General features: G+C 44.5%; 2 protein-coding genes and 1 pseudogene across 7 annotated transcripts in view; 1 reads left to right on the top strand and 2 right to left on the bottom strand.

Moving 5' to 3' along the window:
* Window positions 1–1,009, bottom strand: part of ypel2b (yippee-like 2b) — a 7,814-nt gene extending 6,805 nt beyond the window's left edge. For 3 of the 4 annotated variants that reach the window (XM_076015046.1, XM_076015049.1, XM_076015048.1), the window contains exon 1: window positions 1–63. This exon is cut by the window's left edge and continues 100 nt beyond it. In XM_076015046.1, coding sequence (XP_075871161.1) covers window positions 1–39 — 39 coding nt within the window. In that variant the 5' untranslated portion in view covers window positions 40–63. Of the gene's footprint in view, window positions 64–890 lie in introns of those variants that run through there. The other variant, XM_076015047.1, reaches the window with a different exon arrangement.
* Window positions 1,010–1,469: 460 nt separating this feature from the next.
* The window catches only part of gdpd1 (glycerophosphodiester phosphodiesterase domain containing 1), a 47,935-nt gene continuing 21,499 nt past the window's right edge, over window positions 1,470–27,905 (bottom strand). Inside the window, exons 1-12 of one of the 3 annotated variants that reach the window (XM_076015006.1) lie at window positions 9,643–9,912; window positions 9,121–9,347; window positions 6,604–6,646; window positions 6,366–6,501; window positions 6,019–6,064; window positions 5,791–5,912; window positions 4,844–4,933; window positions 4,634–4,767; window positions 4,354–4,413; window positions 3,109–3,160; window positions 2,816–2,936; window positions 1,470–2,599 (exon numbers count right to left, since the gene is read on the bottom strand). In XM_076015006.1, the coding sequence (XP_075871121.1) occupies window positions 2,589–2,599; window positions 2,816–2,936; window positions 3,109–3,160; window positions 4,354–4,413; window positions 4,634–4,767; window positions 4,844–4,933; window positions 5,791–5,912; window positions 6,019–6,064; window positions 6,366–6,501; window positions 6,604–6,646; window positions 9,121–9,256 (951 nt within the window). In that variant the 5' untranslated portion in view covers window positions 9,257–9,347; window positions 9,643–9,912 and the 3' untranslated portion in view covers window positions 1,470–2,588. Of the gene's footprint in view, window positions 2,937–3,108; window positions 3,161–4,353; window positions 4,414–4,633; window positions 4,768–4,843; window positions 4,934–5,790; window positions 5,913–6,018; window positions 6,065–6,365; window positions 6,502–6,603; window positions 6,647–9,120; window positions 9,348–9,642; window positions 9,913–27,905 lie in introns of those variants that run through there. The other 2 variants (XM_076015005.1, XM_076015004.1) reach the window with 2 other exon arrangements.
* Window positions 13,453–27,768, top strand: LOC142880941 (NACHT, LRR and PYD domains-containing protein 12-like; annotated as a pseudogene).

Consider the following 27,905-nt stretch of genomic DNA (forward strand, 5'->3'; position numbering starts at 1 on the left):
CGCTGCTCTCCTGGACAGACGTAATGTTTTGACTCGCATTGATGCCCAGCGCGGTGGAGGGGGGCGGGGCCGGGAGCTGAGGAGGGGGAGGGAGGGGGGTGAAAGGCTTTGGCCGCAGTGAGAGCGTTCACTGCCCTGCACTTCCGGGCTCCGTCGTCGCTCTCATCGTCCGTCTGTTGGCTGTCCTACGCTCCATTTGTTCTTGTAAATCAGGCAGTGGCAAACTATGGCCCGGGGGCCATATGCGGCCTGTTAAAGCTTCTTAATCCGTCTCTGTCAAACTTCAAAACTTTATTAATCAACCTTATTATTGTTTTTATAAGTTATAAGTTTTCTTGTTTTCTGCCACAGTGATGATTGTGATGTCATGAAGAACAAGTCAATCATTGTAAGTTACTTTTAAATGGAAGTAATTGTTTATTACTATTTTTTCAGTGTTTTTAAAGAGACACTTCGACAAAGAGGACGTCAAATAGATATTTTGTTTTAATGCTTTTGTGGATTTTCACTTGACATTCAAGCAACAAGTTTTCTGCATATCCCACAATATATTTTTTCCTCCTATGAGGTGGCTCGCCAAAACACTCCATCCCTCTGCCGCTGCTCTGGTCCCTCTGGCACATTTTACAACCCATTGTGGCCCCACCAGTCAACAGTTGGCCCGCCCCTGCTCTAAATCATAGGTGTCAAACTCTGGCCCGCGGGCCATATTTTGCCTGCAGAGTAATTATTTTTGGCCCAAGCTGGCCCACCACTATTTTGCAGCCCATGTACCGCTAAGACTACAAATCCCAGAATGCTCTGCTGGTATTTTTGGCTAACTATTTTCTTTAGCAGGCTAGTTAAAACAAGACCCTTTAACAAGACCCCTAAAAATAGACAAAAAAAACTTCACAACCTCGTCGGCCGTGACGTCAGCAGCTCGTGCTCAACAGTCCTGCCTTCAGCTTGCGTGGGCCACGGTGAACTATCTTGATGCGGTTGGCCGCCTTTGACAGAGACGAACGGAAGAAAGTTTGGACGATCGCAGATGATCGACAGGTTGCACCGGCGAATCAGGATAGAGCTTCAGCATAGCAACACCGAGTCAGGGGGTGGGGCCAAAAAGACGGCAACCAATGATGTTACGAGTTTTCTTTTCTTACCCATAAATCAAGTATTTCTTTCATAATAATTGTAATAATTGTGGTTTTCTTTTTGCGGAAAAACATAAATACTAGTGGGGGGGGGGGGGGGGGGTAAAAATCCGTTTATTTTCGCAAAGAAACCATGAAGAAAGTACGTTGTTGTAATTTGTCGAATTCAGCTCAGTTGATGTGACTTGACCTGGAGAGAAAAAAGAAAGAGACGCACAGCGCCACCTGGTGTCCGTTTGTGGAAACTACAAAATACAAGTCCACAAGTTTCGCTAGATTGACGCTCTTTAAAAAAAAAACCCAAACAGAAACACACACATGCACACACGTTGCTTTATTTTTAAGGATTTATTAAGATATGTGCCTTTAATAAAAAATAAAAAATCAATATTTTCATTTGGGACACAGTAAAACACCAAACATCAGGCGCTAACAAATCCCCTGTTTGGACTAACAACAACAAATAAGTCAGCGAGGCATGCAGGACAAAATACAGCACACGTGCATTGAATCGGCAGAGTTCAAGGCTTTTTTTGTTTGTTTTTAATCCCTAGTCCAAGCCAAAATACATTCAGCCAGCAGCAAACCAGACCCCTCCCTCTGTCCCCCCCAGCACCCCCCTGACACAACTGGGGTCAAAGGGCGTGGAAACACTTTTGATTTCTGCGACTGAAACACACTGTCAGCGCCACTTAAAAGCACGCACACGCACACGCACACGCACACACACACACACGCACACACACAGGCACACACACACACGCACACACACACACACACTACAGATTGGAGTATCTGTTACATACATACGTCATAAAAGCTCATTGTGCTGACAGGGACACACGGGTCACATCCTGTGCAAATATTTCTGTCAGGTTGAAGTCGTAATAATTATAAAAATAAAATAATAATCATCATCGTCATCATCATTCAATTCATTATCATTATCATAATTATTGCACGTGTTGCGTTGCGGGTAAACATGACCGATCGCAGCACAACCTGCTGGCAGAGGTGGGAGTTAACCAAGTACAAATACTTGCTGACTGTACTTAAGTAGATTTTTCAGGTATCTCTTTGACTCCCTTCGCTTGGACACAAATATGTGTACTTTCTACTCCTTACGTTGGAAAAATTGCCGCTAGTTGCTTTTGTGTTAATTTTTAGTTTTTTTTTAACAGATACAAATTCTGTTTAAAGTCATTCACCTATTACTATTTACTAAAACTTTTTTTGCATCAGTACATTTCAGAACTTGTACTTTCCTACTTTTACTTGAGTAAAGGAGTTGACTCAGTGCTTTTACTTTAGCGGAGAACTGTTTTTTTTCCCCACTTAAGTCCAGAGTGTGAATACTTTTGCCACCTCTGCCTGCTGGGATGCTCCGACGACGTCGCAACATCAGTGGGAACACTGGAGGCCGTCGCTGCCAACGCACTGCTGGCCTGTCGTTCAAAGAAGGCCTTTCAGAAGTCCAAGATGAAAAAAATAAAAATAAAAAATAGGTTTTGAAATCAGCAAACAAACAAACAACATGAAGTTGTGATAAAATCCTAAAGTCCACGCGGTCGTTTGTAAGAAGCTCTCTGGCAGTGCGACGGAGCCGACCACCTACACAGGAAACACTTCAGGGAGAGGAGGAGGGGTGGCGGGGGGAGGGGCGGGTCACTGCGGCTTACTGATGGCCTTCCTGTTCATGAAGTCTCGCAGCCTGGTGGGGAAATCTGTCATGACCCCGGTGGCTCCGAGGTCAAAGGCCCTCTGAAAGTCCTCGTCCTCGTTCAGCACCCAGATGTAGACCTGCCACACACACACACACACACACACACACACACACACACACACACACACACACACACACACACACACACACACACACACACACACACACACACACGCAATATGACAGGTTAAAGTTGGCTTCTGCTCCCTGGTAAAAGTCATGTGATGTGATGAGAGTGATGAGTGCTACCTGTATCCCTCTGGCAGTCAGGTGTTGGAACAGAGCCTTTCGCATCAGCAACCTGCAGGACACAAATCACACCGACTGCCTGAGAACCAGCTGAGATCCAACCAGCCGAGGACCTGCTGAGGACCTGTTGAGGACCAACAGGGAACCAGCTGAGGACCAGCTGAGCACCAGCTGACAATAAATCAACTGAGAACCAACCAGCTGATAACCTGCTGACAACCAGTTGAGGACCAACAGGGAACCAGCTGAGGACCAGCTGAGAATAAATCAGCTGAGAACCAGCTGAGGACCTGTTGAGGACCAACAGGGAATCAGCTGAGAATAAATCAGCTGAGAACCTGCTGAGAACCAGCCAGCTGAGAACCAACCAGCTGAGAACCAGCTGAGACCAGTTGAGGAGCAGCTGAGGCCCTGTTTTCACTTGGTCACTTGTAACTGTTTTGGGTGATTGGATCACGAGAACGGATCTCGCAGCATCTGTTCGCACTTAGCCATTAACATGCGTCTCGAGCGTGCAATTTGTGATCGCATCACCCCCCCCCGCCGAACCTATGCAAATGCAACATGCGTCATTTCCGTTTTTAACGACTGGGGGCAGTAAAGCGCAAAACCACGGCGAGTTTTACATGACAGCGAATAAGAATCAACTTCCTGTTTGCGGACTATATCAAGTCACTGGTTTTAATTCTACTGCAGCTCGTATGGATCCGAACGAGGAGTAACGACTGGTGGGACAGAGTGGTGACCACTTTATTTTCGGATCAACAGTGGCTGGCAAATTTGGGATGCAACGTCGCACATTTAATCACATATGTGGGAAACTGCGACCGCTGCTCCGCTGACAAAATACGCTAATCCGGAATGAAATTTATTAGCATGCTAATAAACGAGTCTAACAAAAATGATTTGTTTTCGCTTCTTGTTTGTAACTTTATAATGACGACGCCGGAAGTTGGGGTGCCGACCAAGTACGTACACGGAAGAGGTGAGTGGAGTAGGCGGTTGTTAATGTGGACTGAGCTGCATTCTGTTCGCACGTCCGTGACGAATGCGTTTTTATGCGATGCGACCACCAAAACCACCTCCTGAGGTGGTTTTGGTGGTTGGATGTCAAAACGGATTTGGACTGTTTGCACTTGGTCATTTCATGCGTTTTTTGTAATCTGATCAGCAAAAAACGCATGAAATGACCAAGTGCAAACAGGCCTCAGAAGCCCCCCAATCCCTCCCTGCTCCCAGTCTCACCTGTCAGCCAGCCAGGCGATGACCCGCTGGCTTCGTGTCAGTGAGTTTGGATCCTTTAGCCTGAAGAGGAAGAGGAAGTGGAAGAGGAAGAGGTGATGAGTGAACCATCACAAGGGTGTTTAACAGTCTCGAGTGTCTGCATACGTCTTCACCGTCACAGATCAGAGTATAAAAAAAATAATAAACCAAAAAAAATCCAATTCTGGTAAAGTAAAAGTACTGATTCAACTCCTTCACTCAAGTCAAAGTAAGAGAGAACAAAGTGCAGATATTTGTGTACTTGTTGATGATGGAGGGCATGGGGATCTCCAGGAACTGCTCCTTCAGGGGGACGAAGGGCAGCAGGCCGCTGTAGAAGAGGCCCAGCAGCTGCAGAACCCTGGGGAGGCTGAACAGGACGGGGATCTGAGGGTTCTGGAGGGGAGGGGCAGGAGACACACCTGAGGTCCGGTTACCTGTGTGGTGGTGGTGGTGGACGTGAACTACGCACCTCCTTGTAGCACTTCTTCACCACCTGGTTGCTGGAGTTGCCCCAGACGGTCAGATGCTCGCGGTCGTACTGCACCACCAGCTCGGACACCTGCAGCAGCAGCAGCAGCAGCAGTGATCATCAGTGATTGGTCGGATTACTCTGCTCATTCCCCCACCCCCGAAAACCAACGAGCTGCTGCTGGAATAAAAATCCATGGCAACAAGAGAAAAGCTCTCAAGTCATCTGCCCCTGCGACCCCTGACCCCTGACCCCTGAGCCCTGCAACACCTGCTTAACTGCAGCAGCTATAATGGAGCCTTTTCAGGTCTGAGCCGCTGGCATGGTTCAGACCTGGATCTGGGACGTTTAAGCTGTGGGGTCACATTCCTCAGTCTGCTGCTGGGTCGGACCAGTCTAATAACTGGGACCCATCTAATATCTGTGAACTAGTGGGTTGGACCCGTCTTTTTAAAGTCGAGGTAGAGAACACGCCCTAGCCTAGGCGTTGGCAAGCTACGGCCCGGGGGCCCATATGCGGCCCGTTGAGGTTTTAAAGCCCATGGAGCTTCAAAGTTGCAACTAAATCAGCGTCTTTGAAGGCATCACGGTGTTTAGCTCTTTATTGAAATGACTCTGCAAACGCTGAAAAAATGGATGGAATGCAGCTGTTTGATGACTGACTGACTATTAACATAAATTCTTCAAGTTCGGCGGGCCGGATTGAAAGGCTTAATGGGCCGCATATGGCCCCCGGGCCGTAGTTTCCCCACCCCTGATCTACGGTGCCCACATGACCCAAACTCCCCAGTCATATGATCACCATGGCAACCAGAGCACAGTGATAGAAATCAGGATAAACGATGGCAAAAAAAACCCCACTGTGTACATCTTTGACATGTTGCGTGTGTGTTCTTTACACACACACACACACACACACACACACACACACACACACACACACACACCTTTCTGATAAGCGTGTCGTTGTTGATCTTGATGTCGATGTTGACGGCCGTGTTGGGAAAAGCCTCAAACACCTCCTGCAGCAGCGGGATGCGCTTGTCGTCGCCGCCGTTGCAGAAACACCCTGCACAGCAGGAGCAAGACAGCAGAACAGCAGCGGCCGTTACAACAAGTAGCGGTGGTGTGTGTGTGTATGTGTGTGTGTGTGTGTGTGTGTGTGTGTGTCTCACCTCTCTGGAAGGTCACGCCCAGCCTGCAGAAGTACGGAGGGAGCTCCTGAGGAGGACGCAGCATCCAGGAATTAGACAGAGCCCAACGGGTTTGTACTTGTACTAAATTTGTACTTCAGAGGGTTTTTTTCCAGAGTATTTGCAATTTAATCTGCATAGTTGCAGTTTATGCTGCATATTCAGAGTATATTCTGCGTATTCAGAGTATATTCTGCGTATTCACAGTGTTGTATCTGCTGTCAGACGTGTGCAGCGAGTCGACTTCCTGACCGAACTGTTTCTCATCTGAGCCTGAAAACGTGAGCTCTGTTGTTCAGTCAGCCTGCAGTGGCAGCGCAGGGACTCACGGCGTAGGCCAGCTCCGAGATGTTGGCGTTCCTCCCGCACACCCTCTGCAGGTTGTGGTCATGTGACACCACCACCTGCTCGTCCTTGGTCAGGTGACAGTCCAGCTCCAGCATGTCGGTGCCCAGGTCGACGGCGCTGCGGGGAACCGACAGAGAGTGCGTCAGCCCGGACCAATCAGAGAGCAGGACGGACAGACGGACGGACGGACGGACGGAGGGAGGGCGGGTCTGTACTCACTGTTTGAAAGCGGCCATGGTGTTTTCCAGGTTCTCACCGGCTCCTGCACACACACGCACACGCACACGCACGCGCGCACACACACACACACACACACACACACACACACACACACACACACATACAGCTGTGAGAGGAGGTTCTGTCAACAGTTCTGATTCCATTAGTTTTTTGCAAAATAAAAGCATTATTTCTAAAATTTAAACAAAGCAGACTTGCGATTTGCAGGTGTTTCCACTGAATGGTGTGAAGCGCATGAGCCATGAACATCTGGTCACAGCCTTTCGAAGCCCTTCTCCCTCACTTCCCTCACTTCCCTCTCTCACTCCTCGTACAAATCTGCATTTCCATGTTGTTTGCCGTCATATATGTTGATGACTTGTAAAAAATAATCCGTCTCCTCCTCCGTCCAATCATAACGCGCCATTTTCACTTGAAGTGAACTGGTCAACGTCCGCTGGCGTGCAAATGCGAAAAAAGTGTTTCCACGACGCTTTTGCCATATTCCTCTAAGTGGATGCGTGTGGAAAACCACCTGATGAGAACCTCAAAACCTTTCAGCCACGTTTGAGAGGTTTTTCCATCACCAGGTTTTTATTGCCATATTTATGTTTTGGGCAATTCTAGGGGTCATGGAAACGCAGCTTATAGGACCTCCTGCAGGTCACCTGACCACTTTAACCCCGCCTCCACTCAAGGATTTTCCAACTTTTTTTTTTGGCATTTGGAGGGAAAAAAAAGCCCATCATCATCATCATCATCATCATCATCGTATCACCTCACATTGTCACATTTCTGTTTGTCCTCTGTGATGTCACAAAGTGCTCTGATAAGTAACCCTCCCGCCAACCAGATGTCAGCGCCGCCCCACTGAGGCCGCCTCGTCTTGGGCTGATTAAAGGGGCTGAATGCAGCAGCAGGTGAGCCAGTAACCATGTGACCTCCAGATCTGGACAGAACCAGTCTGGTCGGTTGCCAGTTGTGGCCTGCAAATCCTCTTTTCTTCAGAATACGGTTTTTCAGCCCGAGGGTTAACACAGCGGTTCAGCATCCTGAGTTCCACGGCACGATGTGAAGCGCAGCGACTTTCAGACTTCTCTCTCTCCCTCGTTTTATGTTGACCTGGTCGCTGATCCACAATCCATCCTGCTCGTCACAGCGACGGAACTTTGCACCTTGCCACCGCTGATAACGGTCAACCAACCAATCGTTTCACTGTGTGTGCGCGATGGTGGCTAAAGTTCAAATTTACTGAAGATAACAAAACAATCATTATTTTATTTATTTTTTTTTTAAATCATTTTTCTAAGCCCAACCTAATAATAAAAGCACAATCAAGATACAAGTTGTTGTTTTAATCTGCAGACCAGCTCAGAGTTCAGTGCTGTGCGGCACTTCATCTCATGTCTGACTATTATATTGTACTGTTTAACTGCCGTGGTAACAGGAATGTTTTACATTCAGTCAACCGACTCGGCTGAAACAAACTGCTGGGCGAGTAGTTAGCAGCAAAGTACAAATACTTTGTCTGTGTACTTTACTGGAGTATTTCTTTCTTTGACAACTTTTTGCTTTCACTCCCTACTTTTGTACACAAATATCTGTACTTTCTACTGCTTACGTCGCACAAAACAAGCTGGCATTGTGTTGAAAAGAGTTTAAAAGACACAAATTTGGCTTAAAGTAATTGACTTGCTATTTGTGTTCTAGTTGTTGTTGCTGGAAGTAGAGCTGTTTGACCTCTGCTGTCTTGCAGTTGAATATAAAAGTGGATGATATTTTAGAGACAGGAGATTATTTGTATATTACTCTTATGATTTATTATTATTACAGACTCAAGGTCCAGTTTATTATATTACTATAACGATTGTATTGTATTGTTGTTAATGTTTAAAGCACTACATTAATTTTAGAGCAGTTATTGTAGAGTTAGAGGGCTTTGGGGTCAAAGGTCAGTTCGCAGTTCATGTCAAAAATAACAGTGGCTTTTGTTATCAGCAGTGTCAACATCCCATAATGTCTCACTGGTCAGACCTATTACTGCCTACAGTTTGGTTGAGCTGCAGTTGAAAAAAAAAAAAAAAAACCTAATCGCATTGAAAGCGGCAAAGCTTTGGTAATATAATCCAGATGCTCATTGTGACCTCTGACCCCTGTACATGAACCTGTACTCTCTTACCTCTACTTGAGTACAGGTGTTGAATCAGTACTGCTATTCTTTACAGAGTATTTTTCATTACATTTACTCACAGACAGAATGTTGACACTTTGCCACCTCTGTTCTGTCCCTACTGCTTTTCCAGTTTAGACGCAAATGTGTGTGTAAAACATTTATTTTTTATTTTTACTTTTTTTTTTAAACTTTTTTTCTTAGAAAAAAATGTAATGTCATGAGGACGTAGTGAATGCGTGACGAATGTGCATCTTCTCGGTGAGGACAGCGGGGAAGCAGTGGGAACACTACAGCGACTGCTGGGCGGACGATGCGCCTACTTGTCCTGACAGACTGACACTGACCTCCTCGGTGGGAGATGTGGCGGCCGAGGAACCTCTCGCGCTTCTTGCGGTGCACCAGGGTGGGACACTTGAGCAGCAAGGCTGACGTGAGGACGTAGCCGGTGACGGTGGAGAGGATGTAGACGGCGGCACACATGGCTGACTGGCTGGCCGGCTCGACGGTGGGGCTGCTGGACGGCGGAAGGACGGACGGACGGAGGGACGGAAGGTTCTTGTTCAAGGTGCTGCTGGAATTATGACGAGAGTCATGTTATTAGGGTGTAAATTCATTCAGCAGTAACAGCAGCAGTATAACAGCAAGTAAGTAAAAGCAACAGCAAGAGTTACACCAGTAACAGCGGTAACCACAGCAGCAGCAGTAACAACAGCAGTAGTAACGGCAGCAGCAGAAGCAGTAACAGCAGCAGTAGTAACGGCAAGAGTGTAACAGCAGCGGCAGCGGCAGGAGTAGTAACGGCAGCAGTAACAGCAGCAGCGGCAGCAGCAGCAGCAGCTGTATACGGGAAGGACCCGGACTCTCACCTGCTGACGAGGCGCAGCTACATGAGCTCAAAAGAGCTAAAACAGTCGTCTGCTCGGTGACTTGGAAATCTCGCCTGTGTCGTCCAACAGTCCGTCTTTCTTTTTCCTTTCCTTTCCCTTGTGTTTTGCTTCTTCAGGCGAGCCGCAGAGGTGGTGACGACATGAGGAGGCTTCACCACCGGAAGACGCACCGGCGATGTTGTGACTTCTCTTCCTCCTTCTTCTCCTCCTCCTCCTCTCTCAACACCCGAAGACCGACGATCTTCGCTGCCGCTCCGCTCCGCTCGCTTCTTCTTCTTCTTTTGTTTAAGGCGGGTGGCAACCAACTTGATGGGTGCATTACCGCCACCTACTGTGCTGGAGTGTGTAACCGAGTCACCACCTCCCCTTCACTCCGTGTGTAATCAGAGGGGTGGTGAAAGTGTCATTTTGCGAGTGCGAAACTGTTCATTTTTCTTCAAATACTCACATTCTCCCGCAAGAAGAAGAATTAAGTTTTGGTTCTGCGAAACAGTTTGTTAGCTTTCTGAAACACTTAAGCTAATTGCTGTTCAAATATTGATAAAGAATAAATATCACAAGAAAAATAAATAAAACACTCTGGTGCATGTCTTGTGAATTGAATTTGACCTGAATGGTAGACTGGTCAGTTGGAAAGCATATTGCTTTGTCAGTGAGGATCTCAAGAGTCCATAAGTCACTGAACTCATTTTTGTCATTTTCTTCTTTTTACACTTTTACAGCGTCTGAACCTGAATCCTCTAATGAGCTCCACAAGCTCTTTTTGAATAGACACGTGCAATCACTTTTATACAGTTTCTCATTTTCATTACAGATTTTATTGATGTCATTAAACAGTTTAAACACTGACAGATTAGCAGTGGCTGGACTAGTGGATTAGCTTGCTGTTAGCTTGCTTGCTTCCTGAGCACAATTGGATCTGTTTGCCGATGACACTTGTTAGGATTGGTTGACATTTCTGTTCGGTTTGATTACTGTTAAAAGTGTAAACATTGGGATCAGCGTCTGTGTATGGTCAATGCTGCTTTGAGAGGACTTTTAATCAAATATTAAATCCATAAATCCATTTTCAATACCACACAGGGAGTCATAAGGCAAAGGCTGTGACACCCTGGACAAGTTGCCTAATTTCTTCTTTATCTCGATTGGAGAGCTGCAGGTTGTCGGAGATCAGCTGTGATTGGCTGCTCTCGGCTGCAAAGTCTTGTATTGAATAAGCAAGTGTTTGGTATTGAGAAATGTGTCTCGTCTGGCCAGAGGAAGAAAGGGTTGTTGGAATGTTAAAAATGTCTCATTTAGATATTGTGTCGTACGGAGCCCCAGACATGACATGGGGGGTGGAAACATTTGTCAGCTGTCAAAATCTTCAATGATGGGAGAAAGATTTTGACTGTGACAACCAAAAACAATTTACAATAATTACAGGAAGAAACTCTGCATATTTTTTTTTTTTTAACATATATATATAAACTTGTATAGAAGAAGAAGAAAATATCACAGCTGATGTCGATGTAGATGCCGTGACAGATCAGGGTCGTCATTTTATCAGCAGCAGGTGTTGTTGAGCAGCTGATGCAGTTGTTCAGCTGACTCCAATCTGTGTGTGGTGACCACCAGCGGGCTCCACTGTGAAAACTGTACTGAGGAGGAGAAGGAATCAGAGCTCTGCAGCAACAGAAGGGCAGAAGTTTTATTATCAGTGTGTGATTTCTGCTGGTCTCCGAGGTCAGGTTTGCAATCGTGCACACACACACACACACACACACACACAGTCAGGACAACAACAGTCTGTTATTGCAGTGTCAGGATTCTATGGAGCCCCCCCTGGTGACGTGGATGAAAATAATAATAATGTGTGGCCACGCATTACTATATCGTGCCTACGAGATAATGAATGCATGGCCACGTGATGGTGAATGCGTGCCCACGCGTTATTATCTCGTGGCCATGATATGGTTCATTTGTGCCGCTAGCGGGATGGTTGTCGACATGCAGCTTTCAGTTTGGGAGTGATGCTGATTATCTTTTGCCAATAAAGGTAATTATACCCTGTTTTTATATTCACCAGTGTGCCAGGGTGAGGATGACAACACCCCCTCCCCATCCATGTCACCAGAGGAGCTCCATAGGATTCCCACTTGGAGCAGTGTTTTGTCTCCCCCTACCTGTCAGAGAGTGAATGCCATTGTCTCCTCTCCTGCTTCGCATGTGCTTTGCCATGTGACTTCAACCACCTCCTTATTTGGGTCACTTCCTGTCTGGGCTTTTCCTGCTGCTTTGTCAGCTCACCTGATTCTCATCTTGGACAATCAGGCTGCAATCTACAACCCAGCCTTTGGCCTTTGGCAGTGCTGCTCTGTCTGATGGTCAGTCCATGTGATCAGGTGTTCCTGACCGTTTGGAGACATTTGACCTTGTTTCTTCACGCCTGGCCGGGCTTTTTCTGTTTTGACCTCTGCCTGTTTTGTATTTGTCTGCCTCCAGTCTGCCTGCCTGCGTGTGAATGATCCATTCCTGTTCAGATTTTGTCTTTTTCCCTGTTGGATTTGAGAAAAGTGAAAGAAATAAAGGATTGTGTGTCAGGGTTTTCGGTTGCTCTTTGATTTGGGGAGTTCCCTGTTGTCCACTTTAGTCTTTTATTTCTGTAGTTTTCTGTTGCCCACCTTTATCACAGAATTTTCCTCAGGCTGCTTAAGGACTCAAACGCTGCTTCACTTTGTCAGAACTTTGCCTCCCATGTACGCATTTCCCACTTCCTTGTGACTCCTTGATTCTGGTGTTTAACCTGCAGTATCTTCTGGTCACTACTGTAGTTGTTGCTTTGCCCCTTTGTTAAGTAAACTCTATTAATTACCTTTTGAGCCTACTGTGTCTGCTTCTGGGTCGCAACTCAGGTCCTCACGTAACATTGTGATCGCCTCCAATCTGCTTATTATGTAATCTCCTGATTGGTGCCCTGACACGCACAGTGTCGCTGTAAAATGTCCGATGGAAAATGTTGCACATTTTTATTCCAGCCAAAGTTCAGCCAGTGCCATAAACTGCATACTGTGTATGTGTGTGTGTATGTGTGTGTGTGTGTTGCTGTCATTCCCTATGTTTACCTCCCCACAAGTCTCGGGTCTCCCGGAAAATTGTTGCGGTGTCTTTTCACGAAAAATAAAATCAACAAACAAATGCCAGCACACAGCAGTAGCTTTGTTGATTGGTTGTTTTCCTACAGCGCTTGCTAAAGGTTACGGTCAAGTGTTTTAATACAACAGAAGGGCAAATGCATCTGTTTATTCAACTTTTTACAACTCTGCCAAAACAAATACAGAGAAAATACATCCTGCTCTTGGTTTAAAGTTGGGATTGGTCCATCCCTCAGCTTGGCACCACTAGTGGCCAGGTGCACTTACACTTGCAGTATCAATGAGCAACAGGTGAAGGTATGGGAGGAGCCACTGTTATCAGCAGGCCCAGGAGGAAAGTGCAAGTACTTTGACCCAAGTCTCCATTTTGAGACAATGCAGCAGCAGAGAGGTGAGAGGAGCAACAGGTGAGTCCTCACTGACTGAATAAACACACATTAAACCTCAGAAACTGACTTCTGTCCTCTTAATTCTGCTGGAAAAACGGTGTGACACAGTTTCACAGTTTCTCATTGTTGTCTCGGTCCAAAGTGGAACTCAGAGTGTTGTGAGCTCACTGACTCTCTTCCTGGTTACCCCAGACTGACTGCAGGCCTCAACATGAGTGTTCGTGTGGAGGAAGAGGAGAACGGTTCTGGTGGTGGTGGTGGTGGGGGTGAAATGTCTCAACTGATTGTGATAGTAGAGCTCCCAGCCCATGTTTCCACTTGCCGGATTCGGTACCAGAGACAGAGAGCAGAGTCTCCATGGCCCAGCTGTGTGTCTCTGAAGAGTGACAACTCCATGGCTCGACCAATAAACTTCAGTGATGGACGTGGAGCCTCTCAGACACAGTAAGAAAACTTGTCCTCATCTTTTCGTCACTTGTGTGTGTCAACACCAAATTCAAGGCAGTGTGTTGTGTTGGTTTGTCCAAGAATGAGTCGTACAAAAGTTCTAGAAGGTCTACTATTGAAAAACACAGCAAGCATTGTTTGGCCCTAAGAGCAGCCTCAGTGGAGCCTAGAAGGAAAGTCTCCAGGTGACGTCCCAAAGGAGAATGAAGATCCTGGCCACACAGAGTTTATATGGGATGAAGTCCTGTCTGATTGGCTATTAGTTGTTTGCAGGGAGGGGTGGTGGTTTAGACTTCAGCCCTCTGGTTGGTTTCTTCTGGACCCTCCTTATGATTGGGCCAATACTAGCAGTTGAGCCCTGAGGGTGTGATAGATATAGAAACAGAAGGAGAAGGGAATGCCACTTGGACAAGAGAAGGACAAACTCAAGGACAAACTCCCCTGACTACCGATGTGTTGGAGGAAATGTCAGGGCCCTTTATTGAGTGACCACTGTCTCTTCCTGAACTTTATTGAACACTGTCTGAAATAATGAGCGCTTAGCTAGCAGATTCCTCTGTAAATTATATTGAAATGTAAACAGCTGGGTATTTCAGTGTTGGGCTGTCCCGATCCGATATTGATATTGGATATCGGTCCGATATCAGCCCAAAAAGGAATATCAGATTATATCGGACGTCGTCTCAAGTCTCCGATATTAACACTCTGATAGAAAGCAGTCCATTCTACTCCGGCGCTTCTGCCCTATTCAAATAGGTGACTGCGGTTCATACTCCAACACAGCAGTAGGTGGCGGTAATACACCTGGTGCGCTCGCCAAAGAAGAGTGCTCGGCTCCAGCATGTAGAGCTCACGTGAGCTGCCCAATTCATTGTGCTCGATGACCAGCCCCTGTCGGTGGTGAGTAACGTCGGGTTTAAACGCTTAACTGAGCTCCTCGAGCCACGCTACGTTATCCGTAGCCGCCACTACATTGCCGACAAAACTATACCTCAGATGCACGAAGAAGTTAAAAAGTGTATTGCCGCACACACACGTGGAGAAAGCAAACGCTCTGAGCTTCACTGCCGACATATGGAGCTCAGACCATTGTCCGCTGTCTTTATGGAGTCTGACTGCGCACTGGATCGACGCTGACTTTACGTTGCTCCTTGTACAAGTGTTGAGAGTGAGAGAATCTTTAGCACAGCGTCAATCATCATTGAGGAGCACAGGAGCAGTCTGACAGCACAGCATGCTGAAATGCTTATTTTCTTGGAAAAAAAAAAAAAGAATCTCCACATCATGCTCGGACTGCAGAAAGTGGAGATGGAGGAGTCGGGGTCATCACGAGTTTAGTTAACTGACAATATGGTTTTGTTGTTTTTTTGTTCCTGCTCTCAGTTGTTTTCAGAATATACGAGCAGTAAACTTGTTAATTTGTTTTGAATTGTTTGCACTATAAGTTATTTGGGTCATTGTTCACGGATTCCTGATTTATTTTTTTGTTTATTTTTTCTATTCCGCTGTTTGTTTGATTTTTTTTAAATAATTGTTAATAATAACTGGTATGTTCTCCAATACAACTGTTTTCTGACTCTTATTCTCTGTTGGAGTAATATCACTTGATCCTGCCTTTTTTTTTTTTAACACTCCACACTACAGAATAAATAATGAAAGTATGTTTCCTTTGTAGCATGCTGATATCGGATTTCAGTGTGTTGTGCCTGGATTATTTTCGATTTGGAGCCTGGAATGCAAATTTTACAATTCTGAAATGTCTCCTAAATATCTTTCTATTGATGCAAAACTCATGTTTCCACTTGCAGGATTCAGTACCAGAGACAGAGAGCAGAGTCTCCAGGGTTCAGCTGTGTGTCTATGAAGAGTAACAGGTCCATGGATCCACCACTATACTTCAGTGATGGACGTGGAGCCTCTGAGACACAGTAAGAAAACTTGTTGTCTTGTCTGTATCAGTACTGACTCAACACAGCAACATCAATATCAGCATCAACTGTTAATGATGGTTGAGTTGTACTTGACTGTTAATATAAAGACCCTCATCATTCAGTGTTAACCTGGATAGTGAATTCACTTGAATCCATGTTATGAGAAAAATCCCATCCCACTGAAAGTGTTAAAACATGGAAATTATATTTACTTATACAGTATATTGCTGTGTAAATGATATTGAAATGTAAACAGCTGGGTATTTCAGTGTGTTGTGCCTGGATGATTTTCAATTTGGAACCTGTAATGCAGATTTTACGTTTCTGGAATGTCTCCTAAATATCTTTCTATAGATGCAAAACTCATGTTTCCACTTGCAGGATTCAGTACCAGAGACAGAGAGCAGAGTCTCCATGGCCCAGCTGTGTGTCTCTGAAGAGTGACAACTCCATGGCTCGACCAATAAACTTCAGTGATGGACCTGGAGCCTCTGAGACGCAGTAAGAAAACTTGTCTTGTTGTCACTTGGATTTTGAATATCATGACGACTGTCAGTAATATCAGATTATCAGTACTATAAATACTATCACAACAACCAATACTTTTAGCACTTTCAGTATGTGTGTCAGTACTACCTGTGTCAGTTCTCTGTCAGTTCTATCACTATCAGTTGTAACTCTACTACCAGTACTAACTGTATCAGTACTATATCAGTACAATCACTACAGTTATGTGGGCATTCATTCATGTCCTGCACATAAGAGCAGTGGGCAGAGCAGCAGTCAGAAGATCAGCAACTCTTAAGGTCCTTAAGGTCCACCCGGTAAAAGGTGAATGTTTCGCCAGCGATTTTTTTTCCATACACACCAAGCACGACACAAATATGTGTCTGAAATTCGCTAAGCAACTGAAGTTTGGGGCTCTTTCTGCCGCGCCGAAGGAGAAACAATGGAGTCGACTACATCCTCAAGTGGTGATGTGATGGTGGAATCAACAAAGAATAGAAGTATTTGGGTTCACCTAATATTGTTCTTGAGAGAGGTGTTGCAGCCGTTAAATTAATGACTTTCGTATGCCGACTACTTTAGTTTATAGTGAACATGAGTTTTGTGCTTATTGTGTTGCTAAAATTATTATGCTATATTGTTGTTATTTGTTTGGGCGTGTTGTGTGCGTCAGGTGGATATATAGGTCAGGTGAAGGTGGAAGATGAAGAGGAAGCGGCGGTAATGAAGCCTTTTTTGACTGTTATTTAAGTTCCTGTTGCCATAAATAATTTTTTTTGGTTTCCTTTGGATGTTTTTATCATTTAGAAAGCTTTTCGGAACAGATTTAAACCAAAGAATAAAAGATAGGATTTTTGTTTTGGTGACCGAGAAGTTTTGTTTTACGTGCGTAAAACGAAACACCGCTTTCTACACCACGGCTTTAAAAAAAGAAAGAAAAAAAGGCATTAGAGCAGATGGGTGAGTTCAACACAACCATCCAGGATCTTCATTTTGACCGAGTGAAATTTGGCCAGTACTTCAGAATGTCTGTCGGGCATTTGGAGGAGCTTCTCCGTCAACTGGCTCCGTGTTGTTGATGTGACGTCATCGACCATCCAACATCATTTTTGATTGGTCAGAAGTCCAGTATTCACCTTTTCACCTGCGAATAATTTGACACAGGAGCGAAAAAATATCCGTTGCTTTTTCGCTTTGTGAACATTTGCTGCCGGTGTGTAAGGACCTTTAATGTTCATGTTCACGTTCCTCAAAGTTCCAGAGTTGAACAAACTCAACATTCCTGTTCCAGACTGTAAAGTTCTTTCAAACACAACAGTCCTGTATGTCTCCATGATTGTGGTGTTGTGGTGGTGTGAGTGACTGTAAACTGTCCCCACAGGGAGAGGAAGAGGAGGAGGATTGGTGGTGGTGAGGAGCAGCAGCTGTCCTGCTGTGTCCAGTGTGGGGACGTCCTGACTGGTCCAGTGTCCACCAGCCGTGGACACCAGTTGTGCAGAAGGTGCACCAGCTCATACTGGGACCAGTCTGCTCCCAGTAAGACTGTCCACCTGCACGTCCTTCACATCTCACACCATCAAGTCAGGACCTCCAGTGATAAGATTCACTGAGGGACATTTAGAGTAAACACTCAGACGATCACACAGGTTCATCAAAGCTGCTGAAAATGGACTTTGGATGCTTTCAGCTTCAAGTTGTGGTCAGAAAATAATGCTCCCATTGTCACACTGATGTTTTCTTCTCCAACCTTTTCTCTGCTCCAGAGGTTGATGGTCTGCCGGAGCTTCTGCAGCAGCATAAGATCAGTCTGGAGAGGAGATGTGAACGTGTGACTGAAGGGACCAATGAAGCAGGAGGTCACACCCTCCTCAACAACATCTACACTGAGCTCTACGTCACTGAGGGACTGAGTGAAGAGGTCAACAGCCAACATGAGGTCAGGCAGCTGGAGACCAAGAAGACCAACATGAGCCTCCACGACCGTCCAATCAGGTGCAGCCAGATCTTTGAAGCCTTCGCTGAGCAGCAGGGACTCAAAGTCAGAGTGGTGCTGACCAACGGCGTCGCTGGGATTGGAAAAACCTTCTCAGTGCAGAAGTTCACTCTGGACTGGGCCCAGGGCCTGGAGAACCAGGACCTTCATCTGGTGGTCCCTCTGTCATTCAGGGAGCTCAACTTGGTCAAAGAGCAGCGCTACAGTCTTCTGGAGCTGCTCAATGTTTTCCATCCAACGTTAGAGAAGCTCACAGCAGAGCAGCTGCATGTCTGCAAACTTCTCTTCATCTTGGACGGCCTGGATGAAAGCAGACTGGCTCTGGACTTTGAGAAGAAGAGGGTTCTGCATGATGTCACTCTGAAGACGTCAGTCAGCGTCCTGCTAACCAACCTGATCAGAGGAGATCTGCTTCCCTCGGCTCTGCTGTGGATAACTTCCAGACCTGCAGCAGCCAATCAGATCCCTCCGTCATGTGTGGACAGGCTGACAGAAGTACGAGGCTTCACTGACGACCAGAAGGAGGAGTATTTCAGGAGGAGGTTCAGAGATAGAGAAGATGTGTCCAGCAGGATCATCTCCCACATCAAGGCCTCCAGGAGCCTCCAGATCATGTGTCAGATCCCGGTCTTCTGCTGGACCACAGTTCTGGAGAGCATGTTGAGCTCAGAGCAGAGAGGAGAGCTGCCCAAGACCCTGACTGACATGTACTCACACTTCCTGCTGGTCCAGACCAAGAGGAAGCAGCACAAGTATGGAGGAGACCATCAGACCACAGGTCCACAGGAGCTGACGGAGGCTGACAAGGAGGTTCTTCTGAAGCTGGGCCAGCTGGCATATGAACATCTGGAGAGTGGAAACATCATGTTCTACAGTGAAGACCTGGAGAAGTGTGGTCTCAGTGTGACTGACGCCTCTGTGTACTCAGGAGTTTGTACAGAGATCTTCAGAAGAGAGAGTGTGATCTTCCACAGAACCATCTACTGCTTCGTTCATCTGAGCGTTCAGGAGTTTCTGGCTGCAGTCTTCATCTTCCACTGTCACACCAACAGGAAGCAGGAGGTTCTGGAGGATTTCCTGACAAGTTCAAGAGCAAAATCTTCACGAAAGAAGAACCCAAAGACATCAGAGGAGCTAAGAGAAGACAACAGTTGTGAACAATCCTTGGATGTGTTTCTGGATGGAATCATGAAGAAATCTCTGAAGAGCAAAAATGGTCACCTGGACTTGTTTGTACGCTTTCTCCATGGACTGTGTCTGGAGTCCAACCAGAGACTCTTAGGAGGCCTGATGGGCCACACTGATAACCGTCCAGAAACCTTACAGAAGGTCATTGAGAACCTGAAGAAGATAAAAACTGTTGCTTCTTCTGACAGAAGCATCAACATCTTCTCCTGTCTGCTGGAGGTGAAGGATCAGTCAGTGCATCAGGAGGTCCAAGAGTTCCTCAAGTCAGAGAAGAGATCAAAGAAAAGACTCTCAGCCATCCAGTGTTCAGCTCTGGCCTACATGCTGCTGATGTCAGAGGAGGTTCTGGAGGAGTTGGACCTGCAGAAGTACAAGACAAACGAGAATGGAAAACTAAGACTGATTCCAGCTGTGAGGAACTGCAGGAAGGCTTTGATTCGTCCAGGAAGGTTTGTGAACAGAAACATCCAGGAGTAAAATAACATGAAGCAAATTAAACCCACCTGCAGCTTGAGCAACTTTCACTTTCTGAAGGTTTTCAACTGCAGCAGGAACCTGAAGATTCTGTCCAATTTCCTTCTGCCACAAGGGGGCGCCATGCCTGTAAATTGAACCAATCAGGTCAGGACTCTGATGTCACCACGTCGGCCAAGTTTCCTGTTTCATGGCAAAGCATCAGAATGTAGCGTTGTTCCTCTGCCACACAGCCTGTAGAGGGCGCTGCTTTCAATTACATTGGCTCCAGTAGAGTCAAGGTCAAGGCACACACACACCGCCCCCCAGTGGATGTTTAATGATCTGCAGTTCCCTCACCCTGTCACTGAGGCCTTCAGGATTCACTATCAGACCTTCAGGCTCTCCAGATGGTCCAGTGCTGGTCCCGTCTGGAGACCAGACATTCCACCATCCTCTTCCTCTTTATTAGGACTAGTCACACTTCTGCACTGTGATTGGTGGAAGTGACACCAGGGTGTAGCAGCCAATCACAAGGCAGCGACAGTAATTCAGAGGCGTAATCAGTAACTTTCAACTGGCAGTGACTGGTAATCAACCAGGAAGTTGTCCAGCTGTGTGATTGGCCAGTGAAGGGCTGAGGCTGATCAGCTGATACAGTGTCTTGTGACCAACGTCAGATCTTCACTGTGACTTCTGTCTTTGTCCCTCTGTCACTGCAGCTTCCTGAACTCAGTGTGAAGTTGTGGCCTCAGCTCTGAAGTCCAGCCCCTCCCACCTCACACTGCTGGACCTGAGTGGGAACAGACTGAAGGATCCTGCAGTGAAGCTGCTCTGTGCTGGACTGGAGAGTCCAAACTGCAGACTGGAAGATCTCAGGTCAGCTGCTGCAGTGGAAATCTGAGCCACTCTTTTGTCTGCTGGTTCTGGTTCAGTTTGTCTGCCAACAAAACTCATTTTCGAGCTTGCTGTGCTATTAAATATTTTATGATATAACATGCAGTAAAAATCTTCATACTAGTTTTTCAACCCTGAAGTATTTGTTAGTTCCATGTTGTATAGAAGTCATATTTCAATCTATATCAAACACTCTTCTTTCCTCCAATGTTGAGAACTCAACAGAAAATCAAGTCAACAACAGTGACACAGACTGTCTGAACTCACCCACTACTTCCCTCCTCACTGTGTATGAAGTTCTATGTATCCAACTATACTGCAACTATACTGCACTCAGTAGCCAAATGAAAAAAAACCTTTTGCACACCTCTCCTGTATGGCACCGTGAATGATGTCATCACGGTCACATTATTAAAATATCCCATTAGCAGGTGCTATATGTAATATAATATATATAATAATATAATATCCAGTATATATGATATTATTTATACAAATATATATACAGTAATTTACACATGTGTATGCATTCTTGCGATCAGTTCATATTATAAAAAGTGCCTTTGTTGCATTTGGCTTATGAGTGCAATGCATGATGGGATAAATTGCTGGGTTAGTGGCCATCGGTTGGACTCGACTTCTAGTGATGCATTGTGGGATACATTGAGTGGAATATATAGTGACTGCTGGTGTTGACTCAGGATTCAGATACCACTGCATAGTGATCCAGCCCAGTGGGTGAAACACCATCAATATTCAGTGGGTTGGGGGTCCCCATCTTCCTGATTGTGACTCAATCACAATCTACAGTGGCTGAACATGCAGGAGGCCTGTTAGAACCTCACAATATTTCATGGATTCAACTTTGTAGCTATTTGGCATTGGAGCTGCTGACACCACCTTTTATTCCTTCTGCCAGGTGTAAAACCACCCCCTTTTCCTTTGTGAATAGTATTTGATAACATTGAATATTAGACAGGGTAATGTTAAAGACATTTTAGTGACTCTTTGTGTCAATCTGTATTATTTTCAGCCTTTTGAAACAAATATGAGACCTTAAAATGTTACTTGAAGGCTTTCAGGGGTCTCATGGGAGTCCGACTACCCGGACCCTCCTGTGTTCCATACACTGGTGCAGCCCAGTGGTGTAGTCTAGTTCATTCTAGTGGGGATACTCTGATCCCCCCCCCTCCATCTCACAGGCCAAAGCTACTACAAAACATCAACACTAAAAAAAAGTTTCAGATTCTCTAAAGCAGCACTAAAGCAACAGCTCACTCTCAAGCACATCAGAACATAAAACATAATTTTAATTACGTTTTTAAACGGGAAAGTGGACAAATGTGTGTCTTCTTAGTGCTTTTATGATAATTCAGAACCTTTTCTAGTGGTTAGACGGCGTATAACTGCGTATCACGTAGACTACACCACTGGTGTCGCCCCCAATCAAGTGACTGTATCGTCAGAGAGGAGAGTGAGTCAGTGTGTTGCAGGTTGTTCCCTCAGTGTTGTGTTGTGTTGTTAGTCTTGTCAGGAAGCAGCACCAGTGCTCCCAGTTTACAAGACAGTGTCAGACTGGAGGCTGAAAGGATGACGATCCTCCGTCACACAAACACACTGCACTCATTTTAGGAAAAGACTCAGTGATTGTTAGTCAACAGTGACGCTGAGCTGCACATTTAGAAACTGGACAGAAACACATTTTAATCTCCATCATTTTTCTTCTTTATTCAGACTGAAGAGCTGCAGGTTGTCAGAGGTCAACTGTGATTGGCTGCTCTCAGCTCTGAAGTCCAACCCTTCCCACCTCAGACTCCTGGACCTGGGTGAGAACTGCCTGAAGGATTCAGGAGTGAAGCTGCTGAGTGGTTTTCTGCAGAGTGCAGACTGTAAACTGGAGACTCTGAGGTCAGTTCACTGTCTTCATAGTTGCTTTCATTGTTTGTTTTTCCACCAAGAAAATGTTTTGGTTTCTGTGAAAATTGATAATTTTTTTTTGTGCACTGGTGATTAATTGTCTAATTAAAGGTGCAATGTTTAAAAAAATGTCAAGATTTATTGGCAACAGCTCAATGTACTCCCAATAAATATAGATGTTAATGTGTTGAAAATGTGTTGTTTAATTTTGCACACTCCCATTCAAATATATCAGACTTCATATTTTAATCTCCATCATTTCTTCTTTATTCAGACTGGAGAACTGCAGGTTGTCAGAGGTCAGCTGTGATTGGCTGCTCTCAGCTCTGAAGTCCAACCCCTCCCACCTCAGACTCCTGGACCTGAGTGAAAACTACCGGACCTGAGTGAAAACTACCTGAAGGATTCAGGAGTGAAGCTGCTGAGTGGTTTTCTGCAGAGTCCAGACTGTAAACTGGAGACTCTGAGGTCAGTTCACTGTCTTCATAGTTGCTTTCATTGTTTGTTTTTACACCAAGAAAATATTTTTGTTTCATTGAGATTCAGACAGTTTTTCCAGGGAGTCCTGGACAAGAAGGAAGCAACACATGTCCACAATACAGTAGAATTGGGCGTTCAAAGCAGTAAAATACAACAACATCTTCAGTACATCCTTCAGAAAGACACCCAACGTTCCCAAAGCTGTGTCTCTATGCACACTCTTTTGGCTTTTCTTCAACACTTTAGGTACTTGAGGTGAATGTAGAAGGTGAAGTTGAGGCAACTGGACTGGTTCTTGATATCTTGACATCTTCAAGGTAGCAAGAAGCAGTCCAATAGCCTCAAGTCAACCCTTCTACATGAAGATGACCTGGACCACTGAGAATCTTCACTGACACACTTGAGGTTCAAATCAGCTCTTGTGGAACGGGACACTCAGAGTTTAGCAGCTCAGGCTCAGTAAAGTCAGAGTTCAGGGTTGGACTGGGAGTTTGTTGAAGCTCCTACCTGGAAGAGCCTCCAGGTAGGCAGCCTGCAACAGAAGGAAACAATAAAGAGAGCAACAACAAAAGACCTCGTTGGCTGCGAGCCACCATGAGGGAACTGAAAGCATCCTTGAAACTTGGGCCTCCTGGCCGTCCCAGGCTTTAGTCATGGACTCAACCCTAGAGAGTTCTTGAATGGCAACATTTGACAGTCCATTCACCATCATCATCATCATCGTGGAAGCGAGTGACTGAAGAAAAACTAACCTAGGTCTCTCAAACCACAGTAAAGAGCTGAACTGTGGCCTCTTGTTGTCTTGGTGACTGTTGGATCTCCTTATTGGAGGAGGATTCCTGTGTCCTCTCAGGCGTCTCATGACTCTGCACAGAGCTTACGCAGCATGTTATGCATACAATGCCTTTCTAATGCATCAATCAACCCACTGGTTTAAGCATATTTATATCAGTGGTTATTATTACCTTCATGACGCAGTGATGTTGAGCTGCACCTTGACAAACTGGACTGCAACACATTTTAATATCCATCATTTCTTCTTTATTCAGAATGGAGAAGTGCACTTTGTCAGAGATCAGCTGTGATTGGCTGCCCTCAGCTCCACAGTCCAACCCCTCCCACCTCAGAGAGTTGGACCTGAGTAGGAAACACTTGGAGGATTCAGGAGTGAATCTGCTGAGTGGTTTTCTGCAGAGTCCAGACTGTAAACTGGAGACTCTGAGGTCAGTTCACTGTCTTCATAGTTGCTTTCATTGTTTTTTTTCCACTGTTGGATCAGAGAATTTCCTTGTGTCGTGCTGCTGATCCGCGTGTTCGTTGAATAAAGAGTCTCAGGAGAAGAATGGCAATTTAAATATGTCTTTAGTAAATAAATCAATTCAGGATACAAATAAACAGAGCACTGGGCCGAGTTCAAAATCCTAGCAACAACAAAGTATTGTCACAGCATGAACTCTGACTGCTATCTGTCACTTGACCCAGTCCTTTTATCCAAAAGAGAACATGCAAACGCTCCCCAATGTTGTCCTCCTCTGACTGGCTGCCTGGTGTCCAGACCTGTTGAAACAATATGGTGCAAGACATGCCTAAGGTCACAGGTTCCTCTCCCCCGTGCCTCAGATGGATTATAAATTCCCCACCCTGTAAATGAACGGGTTGTAAAGTTTTATGATGGTCACCAAGTCAGTTAGCTCTGATGTCCATCCTCTGGTCCCCCAGGGTCACCGGTTTGTGAGGGAAGTTCTTCTTTTTGTTCTTCCTTGAGCTGTTTGTGTGACTCCTGCAACAATGCCTTTTTTCTATGAGTAGGTCAGCCAACAATTTAAACAGTCCTATATTAGTAATCATATTATTATAAACAAACATCTGAACTAATTATATTAATCAACACAAACATCTAAACTACAAATAATAACACCCTCAACTAAACATAATAATCCCATCACCACCAAGAAATGTTTTTTTTTAGTGAAAATTGATCAACATTTTTGTGCACTGGTGATTTATTGGCTAATTAAGTGTTTAAAATGTTGGAAATCATCAATTCACTCCCTATAAAGATATTTATTTTTTAAGTTAAATTAATTTTTTTATTGTGCAATGTGACAAGACAGTGACAGACAGAGTGAAGAGCAAACAACATTCATTTTGTGTGTGTGTGTGTGTGTGTGTGTGTGTGTGTGTGTGTGTGTGTGTGTGTGTGTGTGTGTGTGTGTGTGTGTGTGTGTGTGTGTGTGTGTGTGTGTCAGTTGTAAATATAGCAGTTGACGCAGTTGAGTATTAATATATAATAATAAATGCTATAATTATCAGACAGAGAAAACAGTCAATACAAATTAAAATATTCTTAATACTCTTAATAACAATAGTCATATTAATAATAACAATCATAACAACAACAATGATGACAATAAGTGGCAGTAATAGCAATACAGAGGGGAGGGGGGTGTCTTTGTTTATTCATCCACTGATCCCATATTGTTATTACTATTTTCTGTTCTGAAATATATATATATAGGATTCCTCAGAGCCCTACCCAGCCATGGGGACCAGCCCACAATATAAGTCAATCTATGATAGAATAAACAGACTAACAGATTATAATAATAATGCTGCTGTTGGCATCATTCATAATGATATTAACTATATTAACAATAGTAACAATGCATTGATCAAAGTAAGGGGTGACAAAGGAGGAACCCACAAAGAAAGAGAGAGAAGAAAACAAATCAGATAAATGAAACCAATAAATGAAGTCAAGCATAATTATGCGTGAGAATATTAATGGGCAGAACTCACTGCATTCATGACTAAAGCAATAAAATGGTAGAAGAGCAGAGGAAGAACAGAAGGAATTGTGTAATTATAAGTATGGAGAGAATAATATAGGAAAACGAGAGAGTGAATGAATAAGAGAATAAAATACATCATTTTTAATATTTTTACAAACCTTATTGATACATTTTGTCTTTTATTGAGTTTTGTTTGGAGTTTGTTTCAAACAAGTTGTGTTAAGTTGTGCACACACAGACGCAGAGACACACACATATCAGACTTCACATTTTAATCTCCATCATTTCTTCTTGATTCAGACTGGAGAGCTGCAGGTTGTCAGAGGTCAGCTGTGATTGGCTGCTCTCAGCTCTGAAGTCCAACCCCTCCCACCTCAGACTCCTGGACCTGAGTGGGAACAAACACCTGGAGGATTCAGCAGTGAAGCTGCTGAGTGGTTTTCTGCAGAGTCCAGACTGTAAACTGGAGACTCTGAGGTCAGTTCACTGTCTTCATAGTTGCTTTCATTGTTTGTTTTTCCACCAAGAAAATATTTTGGTTTCTGTGAAAAATAATTGATTTTCTTTGTGCACTGGTGATTAATTGTCTAATTAAAAGTGCAGTGTTTAAATTTGTCAGATTAATTGGCAAAAGCTTAATTCACTGCCCATAGAGATGTGTGTGTCTGCATGTTTGTATGTGTGTGTGTGCGTGTGTGCTTGTGTGTGTGTGTATCAGTTGTAAATATAGCAGTTGAAACAGTTGAGTATTAATATATAATAATAAATGCTATAATTATCAGACAGAGAAAACAGTCAATAGAAATTAAAAAGGGGCTTCATTCCTGAAGAGGGAACAATGGAAACATTGTAATATTGGTAGATTGATAGATTTTCAAAAAGCATGGCAATAATAATAGTGACAATACTCTTAATAACAATAATCATATTAATAATAACAATATTAGCAACAACAATGATGACAATAAGTGGCAGTAATAGCAATACAGAGGGGACGGGGGGGGCTTTGTTTATTTATTCATCCACTCATCCCATATTGTTATTACTATTTTCTGTTCTGAAATATATATATAGGATTCCTCAGAGCCCTACCCAGCCATGGGGACCAGCCCACAATATAAGTCAATCTATGATAGAATAAACAGACTAACAGATTATAATAATAATGCTGCTGTTAGCATCATTCATAATGATATTAACTATATTAACAATAGTAACAATGCATTGATCATAGTAAGAGGTGACAAAATATAGGAAAGAGAGAGAGAATGAAGAAGAGAATAGAAAACATCATTTGTAATATATTTTATTGGGCTCATTGATGCATTTTGTGTTTATTTATAGTTGTTTTAAGTTTTCTTCAAACTAGTTGTGTTAAATTGTACACACACACAGAAACACACACATTCAAATATATCAGACTTCACATTTTAATCTCCATAATTTCTTCTTTACTCAGACTGGAGAGCTGCAGTTTGTCAGAGGTCAGCTGTGATTGGCTGCTCTCAGCTCTGAAGTCCAACCCCTCCCACCTCAGAGAGTTGGACCTGGGTTGGAACAACCTGGAGGATTCAGCAAGGCAGAAGCTGGATGATCTTGTTGCCAGTCCAGACTACAGACTGGAGACTCTGAGGTCAGTTCTGGTGTGGAGTCGCTGGATGATGGTTTCAGCTCCAACGTGGTTCATATCACAATTATGATCCAGTGAATCTTTTCCTCAGTGCAGCTGTCAGAGCAGCATGGTGGCTCTCAGCCAATCAGATCACTTTCCAGGACCAAAGTCACTCATCAATTCTGCTGTTTGTTTCTCTGCAGTTGGTGGTGATGAGGGAGGATCAGCTGGTCCTGATGCTGCAGCTGCAGAAGTTCTGAGGACAAAGTCCAGTCACTGTTGATGCAGGAACCAGCAGAGAATTTGATCAATTTCCACCTTTGTTCCTTTGTTTGAAAGAAATAAAATAAAATAAATTCTGCTAAAGCCCTCCAGCTGCTGTAATAAAGTATAAAACTGAAGCTTAATTAAATAACTGTCTAAATGTGGGACATATTGACAAGATATTCACCAGAACATCATCAGAAAAGACAGTGACCTTCAGGACGTCCTCTAGGCTGCT

Source organism: Nelusetta ayraudi, unplaced genomic scaffold (genome assembly GCF_046127955.1).
Source record: "Nelusetta ayraudi isolate G7.1 ecotype Tasmania unplaced genomic scaffold, CSIRO-AGI_Nayr_v1 ptg000175l, whole genome shotgun sequence".
In the NCBI taxonomy this organism is placed as follows: domain Eukaryota; kingdom Metazoa; phylum Chordata; class Actinopteri; order Tetraodontiformes; family Monacanthidae; genus Nelusetta; species Nelusetta ayraudi.